The sequence below is a fragment of the Panthera onca genome, chromosome F1 (genome assembly GCF_046562875.1).
Source record: "Panthera onca isolate mPanOnc1 chromosome F1, mPanOnc1 haplotype 2, whole genome shotgun sequence".
NCBI lineage: Eukaryota > Metazoa > Chordata > Mammalia > Carnivora > Felidae > Panthera > Panthera onca.
Window position 1 is genome coordinate 34,819,545 of NC_138355.1, and position 14,765 is coordinate 34,834,309.

General features: G+C 43.2%; 1 protein-coding gene across 3 annotated transcripts in view; it reads left to right on the forward strand.

The window, feature by feature from the left end:
• Positions 1 to 14,765, forward strand: part of KCNH1 (potassium voltage-gated channel subfamily H member 1) — a 378,350-nt gene that overhangs the window by 52,763 nt on the left and 310,822 nt on the right. For all 3 annotated transcript variants that reach the window (XM_060643916.3, XM_060643914.3, XM_060643915.3), the window contains exon 5: positions 1,748 to 1,866. In XM_060643916.3, coding sequence (XP_060499899.2) covers positions 1,748 to 1,866 — 119 coding nt within the window. The remainder of the gene's footprint in view (positions 1 to 1,747; positions 1,867 to 14,765) is intronic.

Consider the following 14,765-nt stretch of genomic DNA (forward strand, 5'->3'; position numbering starts at 1 on the left):
TACTTTCTGTTCTTGAAAATCATTGTAGAATTCAATTCCAGTTTTGTTTGGAGCTGAAAGAGAGCCTAACTCTGAAAGAGACTTAAAAAAATTCTGGTTGACAGCTCACAAAAGCAGATTCCAGTGAGCATCTTCATAAATGGTACATTTGGGGGAGATGTGAAACCCCTGCAGAGTCTGGGCCATCCCCTCCTGTTAACATTAATGGGACCCCTACTGCCTGACTACCATGTGTCTCTTTTCAAGCTGACTCCAGCAGTCCTATTTCTCTGCTTAATGGCATCAGGATGGATGAAAATGCCACTGTCTTTTATTAAACCTAGAACTTCTGGAATAAGATAATAAAGCACTGATTTGCTATTCTTTCCATGTTGACAAAAATTTATCCAGATCATGATTCTTAAAGGTGCAAAAAAAAGGGCCATTCTGCTGCTTAACTTCATTCCTCTGGGTTCCAAGTCTATCTTGGAAAGGTGCTCCAGGGTAGAATTTGGCAGAACTGAGGTCTGCTGCAAGGTGTTGAATACTGCCAAACACTAAGGGATAAAAACCAAAAAACATCACCTAGTCCTGTTTTTAGCTGCCATGTAAAAAGAGCCGGGTGCTCTGTTTACTTGCTATCTACTCCACGTCTAGGTCTTTGAAGCACCTCAACCCCAAGGTTGGTCTTGAGAACACTGCCAGGGTTTCATGGGTCTCTTGAGGCAATTGCCATGGTCATAACCTGGATGCAGATGAGTTGGGTTGCTGGGTATTGGAATGGACAGTTGTCTTTGGAGATAATTAAATGCAGTAAAGATCACTCATATGTCTTAGATTCTGCGTTGTGGAGGGGGCTGGATTGGAAAAAGATCAGTATTTTACTTTTCCTGGAGGAGCTGGTCCAGAGTGCCAAGGAGGCCTCCAGACAGCCTCTGTTTCAGTCTGCTAACCTGAGCCCACTAAACTTAGCCCCTTTGTTTTACCAGACAAATGCACCCTGCCTTTAGGCAGCTAGAGTATTTTAATTTCCACTTTACAGGTAAGGCTTAAGCAATTTAAATGACTGGTTGGTGATCACAAAGCAAGCTGGAGGCAGAAATGGGACTTGTGTCCAGATTTTTTTGCTCCAAGTTCGGCTCTTTGGGATTCTTGTTATTTGGAGGAACCTGTCACCAACTGTCCTTCCCCCATCCCAGAGCAGACTAAAATATGCCTGTGCTTCACCCCCCCCCCCCCCCCCAAAAGGGATTAGATTCATTTCTCATTCCCCTGGCTTTGGAGAATGCATTGCATGGGATAGCCATTTAACTGGCTTGTCCACATAACACTTGGAACCTGCTTGGTCTCTACTAGATCAGACTACGTGGGGGTTGGGGGCAGCTTGAGCCCAAAGTCTGAGAAATATCTCAATTGCCTGGCATTATCTGGCAGAAAAGCCTTGAGATAGAATGGAAACATCTGGGTTCTGGACTCTGTAGTCATCTGAGCACTCTGTGCCCTAGTTTTCCTATTTGTAAAACGGTACTAAAACCTGTCACAAAGCTATGATTAGGATAATGTGAAAGGGGAAGAGTAAATTGCAACACAAATTTGTCTAGGTGCTTTTTTGAGCAGCGAGTCTGGGCTGGGAGGAATACAGAATGATTCATGGGAGCCCAGGAGGACAATGGGTGTATGTGCTTCTGACAGCTTAACTTGTGGTGTGAATGTCCATGACCTTCAGGACATGGTTGAAGCTGTCCTTTCTCTCCTCTACATGCTCCAGGCTGGGGGAAGTTTGCTCGGCTGACCAGAGCACTGACGAGCAGCAGGGGGGTCCTGCAGCAGCTGGCTCCCAGCGTGCAGAAAGGCGAGAACGTCCACAAGCATTCCCGCCTGGCTGAGGTAAGGGCAAGGGGCCAGCTCGTCTTAAACCGCACTTCCCTGGGATCCCTGGGACTGAGAAAATGCCACAAAGCAAGTGTGTGGTTTGGAATGGACTTTCAGGACCCTCACACTCATGTGTTGGCTGGGCTGCACACCATAATGAGTGACTTTGGGAAAGTGACCTAATTGCTTTGAGCTTTGTACTTTCCCATATGTAAAAGGGGCCTGCAGACAGCTCTGTTCTAACGTATTGAGGTTACAGGTGTCAGTTCACTTTTTTTGAGGGAGTAGAGAAAGAACTAGAAGTGCTATAGACATGAAGGGGTTTTTACTTCTAAACCATAAACAATTTTGTTATTCAAGCAATACATATTATTAGAGGGGAAAAAAAAGGTACAGAAGCAAAAAGAAAAAAAACAACAACCTGTAATCTCACTAACCACATGGCTTTATTATAATTTTTGTATACATTCTTTAACTCTTTTCTTTGCATATATTGTCTTTCCTAAAGCCTAATAAATACATTTTTCATGTTAATATTTATGAAGTTCAGATGTATCTAAGAATCAATGTGTATATTTGATACGGTCGTGTTACCTTTTCTTCCCTTTCTATAATCATGAACATCTTTCCAGGTTAATACATGTACCTGAAATTCTTGTTGTTCTGGTAACCTTTGTAGTAAGGAAAACCTGTGACAGGTGGTATTCTCCCTTTTACTGGGACAAATGAGCAGCTGGGATGCCTGGACTTAATGCACCCAAATTACTGGACTCTGGCATCCAAATCACTTATTATCTGCCTTTGATGGTGTCTGGTCCTCATTCTTTCCACTCAGCCTGGTGGACCAGATAAGAGCATTATACGCTGCACACAGCAAGCTTTCATTTTAGCCAGAGATGACTGTGTATGTTGTCTCTCTGCCTGGTGGTGGCCACTCAGCTCTTGACCCTTGCTCCGATGCCAGGACCCTTTCTGGCCTGACTCCTGGCTCCCGGACTCCTAAGAGAGAAACTGCCAGCATGGTGTGGCTCACAGGGCCGCTGCGCACAAGTGCACTGAGTGTCAGATGCGTTAACTGCAGATCTCCTTGCGGCATCCCAAAGCTTTGGCCAATAGTGGGAGTGGGAGGATTCACCTGTGTCATGTTAGAGAAGGAGAGGCATTTGGAAGCATAGTTTTTGGTCATGATGTGGGCTTAGTATAAGATAGGAAGAATAATAAAGGAGACCTTTTGTTCACAGCCTGCACTTTCCTTGTTGGGTCTTTTGGTTAATAAAACAACCTCCTTTGGGGCTGTTCTCTGCCTTGCTGACTCTTAGCCACTCTGCTTGCCGTTCCTTGCACACACCTCGCCTGCTCTTCTCGCAGATATCTGCGGGGCAGTTCCTTCACCAACTCCAAGTCTTTGCTCAAGTGTCATTTTTTCTGGGTGGCTCCGTGAATCAGGGTTCTACCAGAGAAACAGAACTACTAGGATATTTGTATGTTAAGAGATTTATTGCAAGGAATTGGTTTATGTGATTGTGGGGGCTGGCTAGGCAAGTCTAAAATTTGTAGGGCAGCTTGGCCAACTGGGAAAAACTCTTGGACGGATCTGATGCCAAAGTCCACAGATGGTATTTCTTCTCCTGCAGTTCTGCTCTTAAGGCCTTTCAACTGATTAGGCAGGGCCCGCCCAGATTATAGGGTATACTCTGCTTTCCTGGAAGTCGGCTTATTGTAGCTATCACATCTACAAAATTCCTTCACTGGAATGCTTAGATTCGTGTTTGATCAAATAACTGGGTACCATGGCCTAGCCAAGTTGACACATAATACTAACAATTACAGTCCATGCCTTGTCAGCTTGTCATACACATTTACTTAAACCACACTTAATCTCCCAATAAAGACAGTAACAAAGTCATACTTCCACTTAACATGCTCCCCTTATCCTGCATATAACCAAAAACATGCCAGCTCTTCCCACAGAAGAGGACACGAAATCCTTGGGTGATGTTCACTCTTCCCCTTGATACTCTGTCACTTAAATACTCAGGTGTAAACTAGTATTAATACATCTTATGTTTGTTGATAGGGGGCAAGAGAGGGAAGAAAATAGAGTATTTGCTTAATATATGTATATATACATATATATGCGTATGTATGTACTATATACACACACACACATTTGTACGAAAATGGAAATACTCATAACCCTAATTCTCTCCTGCTCTTTTTCTCCACTTAGTCCCTTATAATGTACCATACAGCTTATTCATTTATTCTGTTTGTTACTCATCAATACATCCCAAGTACTTAAAACAGTGCCAGGCACATAGTATATAGCTTATCAGTAGTGGGTTTGTTTTTTTTTTTAATTGATTGAATTGATGACAGAAAGGAAATGATATAGTGTTTTTGTCGACCTGTCTGGCAGAAGCACTTGCTCATTGACTGGCAATATGAAGCAGACATCTGGTTCCCATTCCAGGGAATAGTAAATTTTAGTTAGCCTGGCTAGAGGCTTATGGATTGTATCTTTACCAAGAACCAGATTTGGATTTTGTTGATTTACTCAAATGGTTTTCTGTTTCCAATTCATTGATTTCTGCCCTAATGTTTATTATTTATTTTCTCCTATTTACTTTGGGTTTAACTCACTCCTCTTTTTTTTTAGTTTCCTAAGCTAGAAACTTAGATTATTGATTTTTGATCTTTCTTCTCTTCTCATATATGCGTTCAATGCTGTAAATCTTCCTCTAAGCACTACTTTCACTGCATCCCACAAATGTAAGTTCTGTGTTCATTAAAAAAATCATTAAAAAAATTTTTTTTAATGATTACTTATTTTTGAGAGAGAGAGAGACAGAGTACAAGGGGGAAGGGGCAGAGACAGAGGGAGGCACAGAATCCCAAGCAGGCTCCAGGCTTCAAGCTGTCAGCACGGAGCCGGATGCAGGTCTCGAACTCATGAACTGTGAGATCATGACCTGAGCCAAGATAAAGGGTAGGATGTTTAACTGACTGAGCCACACAGGTGCCCGTCTCCTTCACTTTTTAAAGATCATTTTATAGGGTACAGAATTCTAGACTGGTGATTGTTTGTTTGTTTGTTTGTTCTTCTCTCAACTCTAAATATTTTAGTCTGCTCTCTTTTTGCTTATGTTTCTGAGGAGAAGTTAGATATACTTCTTATCTTGGCTCCTTATAGGTTAGGTATTTTTTGCCTCTGGCTTCTTTCAGGATTTTTTTTTTTTACCTTTGATTTCCTGCAGTTTGAGTATGATGTATGCCTGTGTGTGTTGTCTGTTTATTTAATGGTCCTATATTCTGTTTGTGTTCTGTGAGCTTCCTGAAACTGGGATTTGGCATCTGATATGAATTTGGGGGAAATAGTCATTATTGCTTCAAATATTTTTTCTGTTTCTCTCTTTCTTCCCCTTCTGGTGTCTCCGTTACACCTATGTTATACCTTTTGCAGCTGTCCCACAGTCCCTGGATATTGTTTTATTTGGTCCTTTTTCTCTTTGCTTTCGGTTTTGGAGGCTTCTATTAAATCCTCAAGCTCAGAGATTCTTTCCTCAGCTGTGTTCAGTCTGCTAATGAGCTCATCAAAGGCATTCTTCATTTCTGTTAAGAGTGTTTTTGATATCTAGTATTTCTTTTTGGTTCTTTCTTAGAATTTCCATCTCTTTTCTTACATAACCCATCTGTTCTTGCATGTTACGTTTTCCATTAGAGGCCTTCACGTATTAATCATGGTTGTGTTAATTCCTGGTCTGATAATTCCAATGCCCCTATCATACCTGGGTCTGGTTCTGATGCTGCACTGTGTCTTTAGACTGTTTTTTGGCTTTTGGTATGGCTTGCAGTGTTTTGAAAGCTGAACTTGACGTGCTGGGTAAAAGGCACTTGGGTAAATAAATAGGCCCTTAGTGGTGTGGGAGTGAGGTGTCAGGGGAGAAGCAGCATTTATAGTCCTATAATTAGCTGTTCTAAGGAGCTTATGCCCCCTGGAATGTGAATTTCACGAATGTCTCTCAGTATATTCCCTACTTAGGCCAGACAAAATGCATAGAGGGGCCCAGAATTGGATATCCCCACCCCCCTATCAGAGAGGCTCCACAAAACCTAATACATTAATTAGGTTCTGGTTCAATAGTTTCTCCTGAGGGAAGACTTTTTTTTTTTTTTTTTTAAGAAGAATAGAATGCTCTCATGTATTTCAGTATGGTTACTTTTCTCCTCCTCTTCAAGAAGCATGAGAGTATATTTTTCTTTGATTTTCACTGTGAGGATGGCTACAGGTCCTGGAGGTCAAGCTCTCAAAACCATGAGTGGCTCCCCCTGGAACTTGTAACTCTCACACTTGGTCACACTGAGCCACCTGCAGCTTAGATTTCCCCATCCGGCACTAGTTTTTGTGCAGGCTTCTGCTCATGGAAAGTTGTTATTTCTTTTATTCACCTGCCCTCTTCTCCAATTTTGGTACAGCACTTTGCTGTGAAGTTTCGCTTCTTGGATGGATCTAAGAATTGTAGATTTTTCAGTTTGTTCAGCATTTTTACTTGTTGTTATGAGGGAGTGACAGTTTCCATTCTGAAGTGGAAGTTGGCAGGTAAGTTTTAAACAGAGAAAATGTGTTCCCTGCTCATGGCCTGTCGCCAGTTTCCTGCTCAGTTTTCTCACTGGTAGGGGCCACTGGCCAAATGGTGATTACGAGTGTGGATACTGCAGACCTCTCCCACTTCTGGGAAGGTGTGGACACAAAGCCCAAGTGGACTGGAAATAGCAGTTTTGCTTTTGTATGGATTGCGTGCGTTATTTTCAAGGCCACCTTATTTCCCTGGTAGACTGCTTTCCTGAGCTCAGGCAGTCTGGCTTTAGTGCTCACCTTACTCCTCAATATCTCCCTCCTGGACTGATCGTAGGAAAGAAGGAGGCACTTACTGTATGCTATGTTCTGGGCTTCTTGTCTTTAATCCTCTAAACAACTTGGAGCAGTTTTACAGAGGTGGAAACTGGGGCATAGGGAAGGTCACAAACTTGTTCATGGTCACCTGGCAGTAGGGGGTATGAGCACCTGTTCTTTTAGCGGGCCAGTTTATTTTCAGATCTTCGTGCGTGAGTCAGGCCAGAGGACCCTTGTCAAGGGTTGAGTTCTGTGGGGTACACATGCTGAGTAACATCTATGAAGGAGAAGGGGGAGGAAGCAGCACTGGGGGAGGAGGGCATCAGACCACAGTGCAGATCTGGTAGAGGCTCTGCAGCCTGACCGGAGCTTTGTAGCAGGGATGGCCTGCTGGGCCTGGCAGGGGGGTCCCATACAGGGCACAAGGGCCAGGCCTCTCAGCCACCGTCTTGCTCAGTCAGTGGCAGGTGCCTCAGTGGAAAGTTCAGGTTTCTGTCCCTGAGGAAGCTAACAGGGGGCTGTCCGCTAACTGCACCTGCAGCTGGGCAGAGAATCCTTTCTGGAAGTGGGATCTGAGGGGTTGTGTTTCAGAGTTCGCTACCACACTGTAATGCTTTCTGCCTTAATAGGGAGGAGAGGCACAGTCAGTGTATGGAAGGGCATCACTCCTGCTTAGAGGATTCCGCACTGCGGTTTTCACACAGGGCTGACCCTGCTGGGGTTTGGTCCATCTCGGAGCATTCTGCCGCCATGCCAGCCTCTCTGTCTGGAACGGCTGTGGGGAAGACATGGAGGGGAAAGCACCTTTCCCTGTCACGTCCTCTTTCAGTGCTTCCCTGTGAGCGAGCCAGCTCAGGATATAATGTAGATATGCCATCGTGACGGGCACATCATTCAGCCATGTGCCCGGGGGGTGCGTGGCCCAGCTCCTGATTCTCACCATCTCACCGTAAGGACACTTGGTACATGGCACGTGTTCTGCTGTTCTCCACGCCAGTGATCGCAGTGATGGGCTGAAGTAGCATTGCAGGTTCCAACCCACTGAGCAACTTACTCAGTTGTGAGAGTTTAGGCAAGTCATTTCACCTCTAAGAGCTCCCATTTCCTCCTCTTCCTTCTCTTCAAGTGGAGGGAGTGAGTTCAAACGAGAATAATATGTACCCACAGATTTGTTCAGAGTAGGTTCTCAATGCAAACACTTTGGCATATAGTAAATGCTCAACGGTATTAACTTAATATTAAATTTTCATTTTTGGTTCTTTAAATCTTTATTTAAAAAGTTCTCAAGGGGCGCCTGGGTGGCTCAGTCAGTTGGGCGTCTGACTTTGGCTCAGGTTGTGATCTCACGGCTTGTGAGCTGTGCTGACAGCTCAGAGCCTGGAGCCTGCGTTGGATTCTGTGTCTCCCTCTCTCCCTGCTCCTCCCCCACTTGTGTGCACGCTCTCTCTCTCTCAAAAATAAACACTACAAAAAAAATTTTTTTTTAAAAGTTCCTCAAAAAAGGAACTTTGGGACAAGATGGATGGACATTGAGTACAGTGCTAAGTGAAATAAATCAGACAGAGGAAGGGCAAATAGTGTATGATCTTACTTATATGTGGAATCTAAAAACAAACAGGCAAACAAAAAAACCTGAAGTCATAAATACAGAGAATAGTTGATGGTTGCTAAGTTGGGGGTGGGAGAAATGGGGGAAGGGGTTCAAAAGTGTACAAACTTACACTTAGAAAATGAGTAAGTTAGGGGGATGTAACATACAGCACGGTGGCTGTAGTTAACAATACTGTATTGTGTATTTGAAAATTGGTAAGACAGTAGATGTTAAAAGTTCTCATCAGAAGAAAAATTTGTAACTGTATAGTGATCATTTCACAACTATACACATATCAGATCATTATGTTGTATATCTGAGACTAATATGTTATACGTCAATTACATCTCAGTAAGGAAAAAATTTCAGTTTTCAGAAATAAAACAGGTTCTTCTTTATCAGATTTTAAAAGAGAGGTATATAAAGTAAGAAGTGAAATGTCCACTATTTCTTGGCAGTAACCATTTTTAAACAGTATATGAGTTTTATTACAATGTTTGTATATATTTATAGTGATTTTTTAAACAAAAATGTGGTCCTAGCATACAAATTATTTTCCATTGTGCTTTTTTCCCCCTACTTACTCGTGTATTTGGGATATTTCCCTAACAGTACATATGCCCTTCATTCTTTTTTTTTCCCCTTTAAAAAATTTTTTTTGACGCTTATTTATTTTTGAGAGAGAGAATGGGGGAGGGGCGGAGAGAGAGGGAAACACAGAATCTGAAACAGGCTCCAGGCTCTGAGCTGTCAGAGCCGGATGTGGGGCTTGAACTCACTAACCCTGAGATCATGACCTGAGCCAAAGTTGGAACCTTAAGCAACTGCACCACCCAGGTGCCCCCGCCTTCATTTTTACTGGTTCTTTTGTCTTCCACTTCGTGACTATATCCAGATCTATTTAGCTATCTTCCCTTGACGGGTATTTATACAGTTACCAATTTTTGGCTATTATAGATAATACTTCGGTGAACCTCCTTGTATGTATATTTTTGGTTTTAAAATAGAAATCTTTTAAACAGAGAGGTAAAGAGTAATTTAACAAGCCTTCTTTTATTATACAATCTATATAGTGAATGTTGACAGTTTCTCAGTTCAGATTCTTTTGTGAAAATTAAAATATTAAAGATAAAGTTGAGGTCCTCTTTAAACTTATTCCTAGAGGTAGTCATTATCCTGAAATTGTATATCTCCTTACTACTGGTGTTTTAATATTTTTATCACTTATGTATTTAACCATAAAGCACATATGGTATGATTGTGTGTATTTTAAAAATATATTTGTACAAATGATATCATACTGTGATATTTTATAACTTGCATTTTACACCCAACATTGATTTTTGAAAGCTTTTTATTTGAAAGAATTACAGATTCACAGGAAGTTGAAAAACTAGTATGGAGAGTGGTTCCTTTCACCCAACCTCCCTCAATGGTAACATCTTATATAACTGTCCTACAATAGCAAAACCAGGAAATCGACATGTGTAGAATAAGAATCGCGTTACTTAAATTAAAGATTATATATGGGCTTTGCCAGTTTTTACATGCATTCGTGTGTGTGTGTGTGTGTGTGTGTGTGCGTGTGTGTGTGTGTGTATGCATGTAAGTGTATATTTAGTTTTGGAAGGAGCTGCCAAACTATTTGCCAATTGCAGTTGGTTATATCACTTCATCTTCCTACCAGCAATGCGGTTTCTCTACATCCTTGCCAGCATTTGATATTGCCACTCTTTCTCATTTTTCACACTAATGAATGTATCGTGATAGCTCATCGTGGTCTTAGTTTGCATTTTAGTAAATGGCTCAAGATGCTGAACATCTTTTCTTGAGCTTGTTTCCAACTACAAGCTTATTGGGTAAAAAGCTTATTCATGTCTCTTGCCCATTTTTAAATTCAGTTCTGCTAACATTTCTTTCTTTTTTTATTGCATTAAACATGTAGGCATACTTTAAAATCTTCTCTCTTACCATTTAATTTTCTCTCGAGCTTATCTACAGCTAGAGGTTTTTGGTGGGAGTCTGTTGGGTCCCCAGTTGTGGAGGCATCTGGATATGGTGGTTGAGTGTGCCTGTACCATATATCATAAAGTTTCCCCAGGGTTCAGACCAGCTTTTCTGTGAAAGTTTTAGCCCTGGGGCTTCCAACCGTGTGCACAGTGTGAATTCCGGCTCCACCCTTGTGTATGGCATACGTTTGGGGTTTTGATTTGTCACACATAACGCTTTTTCTCCCCAAAGTTCCAGACACGTGTCCAGGTTCCTTTTATATGTGGTGGAGGTCTTTTGTTCTGTGTTTCTCTGTCAGGGCAGCCCTTTGTCACCCCAGCCAGAGCCTGTGTGACCCCCTCCTGTCCTCTACAGCGTGCCCCCTCTTCTGATAACCCCGCTTCCAAAAAAACACCTGGGCTGTTTGGTTTCAGCTCCTACTGGCCTCTTTGGTTTTGTGCTCCTGTTTCGCTTCCGATACCTGAGATTTTGAACTTTACGATTTCTTTTTAAATGTTTAATTTTTAAACAGCATCTCAGCATGTTTGGTATAACTGGAAGTTTGCCGTATTTGCTTAGTTCACTCTATTGACTGTTGGCTCTGTAAATACTTGCGTTCATGTGAATATGACAGGTTCCTAGAAGTACGATTAAGGAGACAGAGGGTGCAAACATTTAAAACTTGGTAGAAACTGCCAGAGTTCACATGACGAGGTTGTACCCATTTATGCTGCCTGTCTAACCCCGTGTGCCACTTTCTTCTGTCCCCATTACTGCATGTGGTGCTACTGATTGCTTTACTCAGTCTAAAGTTTTAACATTTAAATTCATTAAATTTTTTTTAAGTTTATTTATTTATTTTGAGAGGGAGAGAGAGTGAGCACAAGTGAGGGAGGGGCAGAAAGAGAGGGAGAGAAAACCCCAAGCAGGCTCCATGCTGTCAGTGCAGAGCCTGATGTGGGGCTCAAACCCATGAACCATGAGATCATGACCTGAGCTGAAATCAATAGTTGGATGTTTAACCCACTGAGCCACCCAGGCACCCCAACATTTTCATTAATTTTTAAAGGAGGAGCACTTACTTTTTTATGTACTGCACAGGGATTTGATAGGATAAATATAGAGGATGCCTGCCTTACATGGTCAGGGATGCTGCCCCAGCCGCCCATCAGTACAACGTGCCTGAACTGCATGAGCTGGTGAAGAACCAGCCAGCAGCCTGGGCAGCTGGACAGAGATGCAGAGAACTGAAGTTTACTTTACTGCACGTATGCACAGCCACGCTTGCTGTCTGCATTCACAAGTGACGCTCAGAGGCACTGCCTGCTGCAGAGGCAGGTACCAGGTCCAGGATGAGTCTGTCATGGTTCCTAGTTTTCCAGTCTCACAGGCCGGAATCACCGGTGGAGGCTGCCAATATGTATGGGAGCAAAGGGTTATCCTTTTTCCTGGAAGCAGGCTGTATGTACCTTGAAATTGGGATTTCCTGCTTCACTTTTTTGCTTTCTAGGTGTTGACTTCATTTGACTCTTCAGACTCAGGGAAGAGTGACACGCTCCAGTGATGCCTCGCTGCTACATGATACTCTCCTGTCTTGGAGAGGAGTCTAACTTTGACAACAAAGCTTCTGCTACAGGGTTTTGGGCTAATTTTGCCTCTTGAAAAGAGTCATTTTAAATAGAACTGTCTCAGTGTGCTTGTAGGTAGTAAGTTGGTCATTACCGGAGGTATTTGGATGACCACTTGATGGTATTTTGAATGTGAGCTTGGGAAATAAGGATGGACTAACGGCCTTGCCATTGCCTTCCAGCTCTGAAGGCCAGCATCGCTCCGTGGGCACTCCCGGTCCATGGGGCTCCTTCTGACCAGCCCTCTCTTGTCTGACGACTGGCGTCTTGTGCTTGGGGGAGGACTCTCAGCTTTTCTCCTTGGTGTATCATTTTGTGTATGGTTTATTATATTTTAATAAACTGTTTATTCAAGACAGGCAGGGGAAAAAGCAAGTGATCAGTTATACCAGGGATCACCCATACATTTGATTTTGGTAAAAAGTTATAAATGATCATGTGAAATGATGCTTAAGGATTTTCTGTAGTTTTTTTCTTTTCTCCTTTCCCTCTCTCTCTCCCTCTCCTTCTCCCTCTCCCCATCCTTCCCCCTCCCTCCCTCTTTATTTTTCTCTCTCTTTCCTTCTTTCCTCTTAAGAGATAAGATGAGATAGTAGAATGAGAAGAGGATTTGGAGTCAGACTGACCTGAATTCTCATCCAAAACTCCACTACATTCCAGCTGTGTGACTTTCTGAAAGTTACTTCACCTCACTTATCTTTCCTCATCTGATGAAATAAGGATACTACCTGCCCCGAAGGATGGTAGTAAGGATTTGTGATGCTTTACGACAAAAAGGGATCTTATCGCTTCCTGCTTAAAAATCCTTTCATGTCATCTCGCCACTTCTTTGGGTGAATTTAAAATTTATGTAATGACTTACAGAATCCAGCTCATCTCTCTCCAGCCTTATCTGGCTGCCCCGGCTCTCTCTGAGCGTTGTTGGCCAGGTGGCACTCACACCGGTCAAACTCTCTTGCCTCTGGGACTTGGAATGTGCCCTTCCTCTGCCTGCAAGTTCTTGCTCCTTCTCTGGCTGGGCTAGTTCCTATCCATTCCTCAAGTCTCCAAGTAGACATCACACCTTCCCAACGGTCCCTGCCCCACTCAACGCCAGCTCAACCTCCTCAGTCCCTCTCCTTGCCATGTGCAATTTCCGTGTTGAGCACTCATGCCGCCGGGAATGCTGTCGTTGAATATTTGCCTCTTCTGGTGGATGGAAGGTGTGTGAAGGCAGGGGCATTGTCTCTCTTATTTATTCTACATCCGTGCCATCAAACGTAATAGTAAGTGCTTGGTAAAATGTTCATTAAATGAATGAAAGAAGAAGGAAGCAAGAACCTCATTCAGTGCTTCACACTTAGTAGGTCCTCACTAAATGTCAATTCCCTTTCACATTAACCACCTCCTCCCTTGTGTGTCTTGGCCATGGTAGTGGAATACTATTTCTTGCTGATTTGGTGGGATGGCAATATTACTGTCATTCGTCCTCATCACTTATTCTCAAAACCTGAATTTAAAAAATTTGGATAAAGATTTCAAAATACAAAGTTAAAAGAATTTCTCAGCAGAAACCAGAGTAGAAGTAAGAAGAGTAAGAAGTAAGAAGAGTAAGAGGAAACCCAGATCGTTACCCTATTACATTTTGTGGGGCTTGGTACTGGACCATGACATAAAGTATATGGGTTAATACTTTTAACTGCTTCCCACTGCCTTTATCTCTTCCATGAAAGAACAAGGACATCATGGAAAAAGTTCTAAAAATAACACCTGTCTGGTTTATGGAGAAGGGTGTTTATGACAGGAATTAAACAGTTGTTTAGCTTGGAGTGTTTGAAACCCCAAATCAGGCTTTATTTTGTAACTGGAGCATCATTCTCAGCTTCGTTAACATCCTGCTCTCCCATTTCCTTTGTACATTTTCTGGCGGGGACTGAGTTTGTCCTCACTCTGTAGTCATAAAAACCAAAATCGTTTCTAAATAGAAACAGAGTCTGTGTTAGGGAAGTGGGCGGGGCACGGGGGGGGTGGCGCGTTTGCCTGGAGTAAGGGGTTCTGAGGGCTAGGGTTTCTCTTTGCCCACAGGGGGAGGATGTTTGAGAGAGTCGTGGTGGATGATGGGATGGTGGTGTTTGTGTGTTGTCCTGTGTCCTTAAATGATCAGTGAAGCCAGTTTGGTTGGTGAATTGTTGAGTACCTTGGGGCCACTGTGAAAGAGGAAGTTCCCTGTGTCTGACCCTGGGCCCTTCTGCTGCCATCCTCCCGGGAGATGATGGCTGCCACCCTCCAGGAGATGGCAGTCTTTAGGCTGTTCGCTCCTCTGACCCTTGTTAGGACCCATCCTGGCCATGGTGGATTGGCCAGGTCTTCAGTGTCCCAGGACAGGAAGACTTTACAGTTTGCCCATGATCTTGTCCACTGCTCCTCCCTATTCAGCCCGCATCATCTCTTTCCTGGAATTCTGTGGTACCTCATAGCAGGCCTCCCTGTGCATCCAGGCTTGCCTCTTCTCCTTCTGTCACCCGGATGCTGGAGTACCTTCGCACACAACAGTTGATTATGAACCTCCCTTACTTAAAATTCTTACCTTGACGTAAAGGGCACATCAAGGTTTGCCTTCCTCTTCCCTTATATTTAGCATCATTTTCCAATTTTGTCTTCTGTAGACACGTCACCCCATCAAAACACAAAATGACAACAAAATGCAAACCACTTCTAGGCCTCAGCCACACCAGGCTTCTCCCACACTCAGCTCTTACCCCACTTCCTCTACATAAGCCTTGTGTACACTGGGTGCTGAAAATGCCCTGCCTGCGTTTTGTCTGTCCATGGC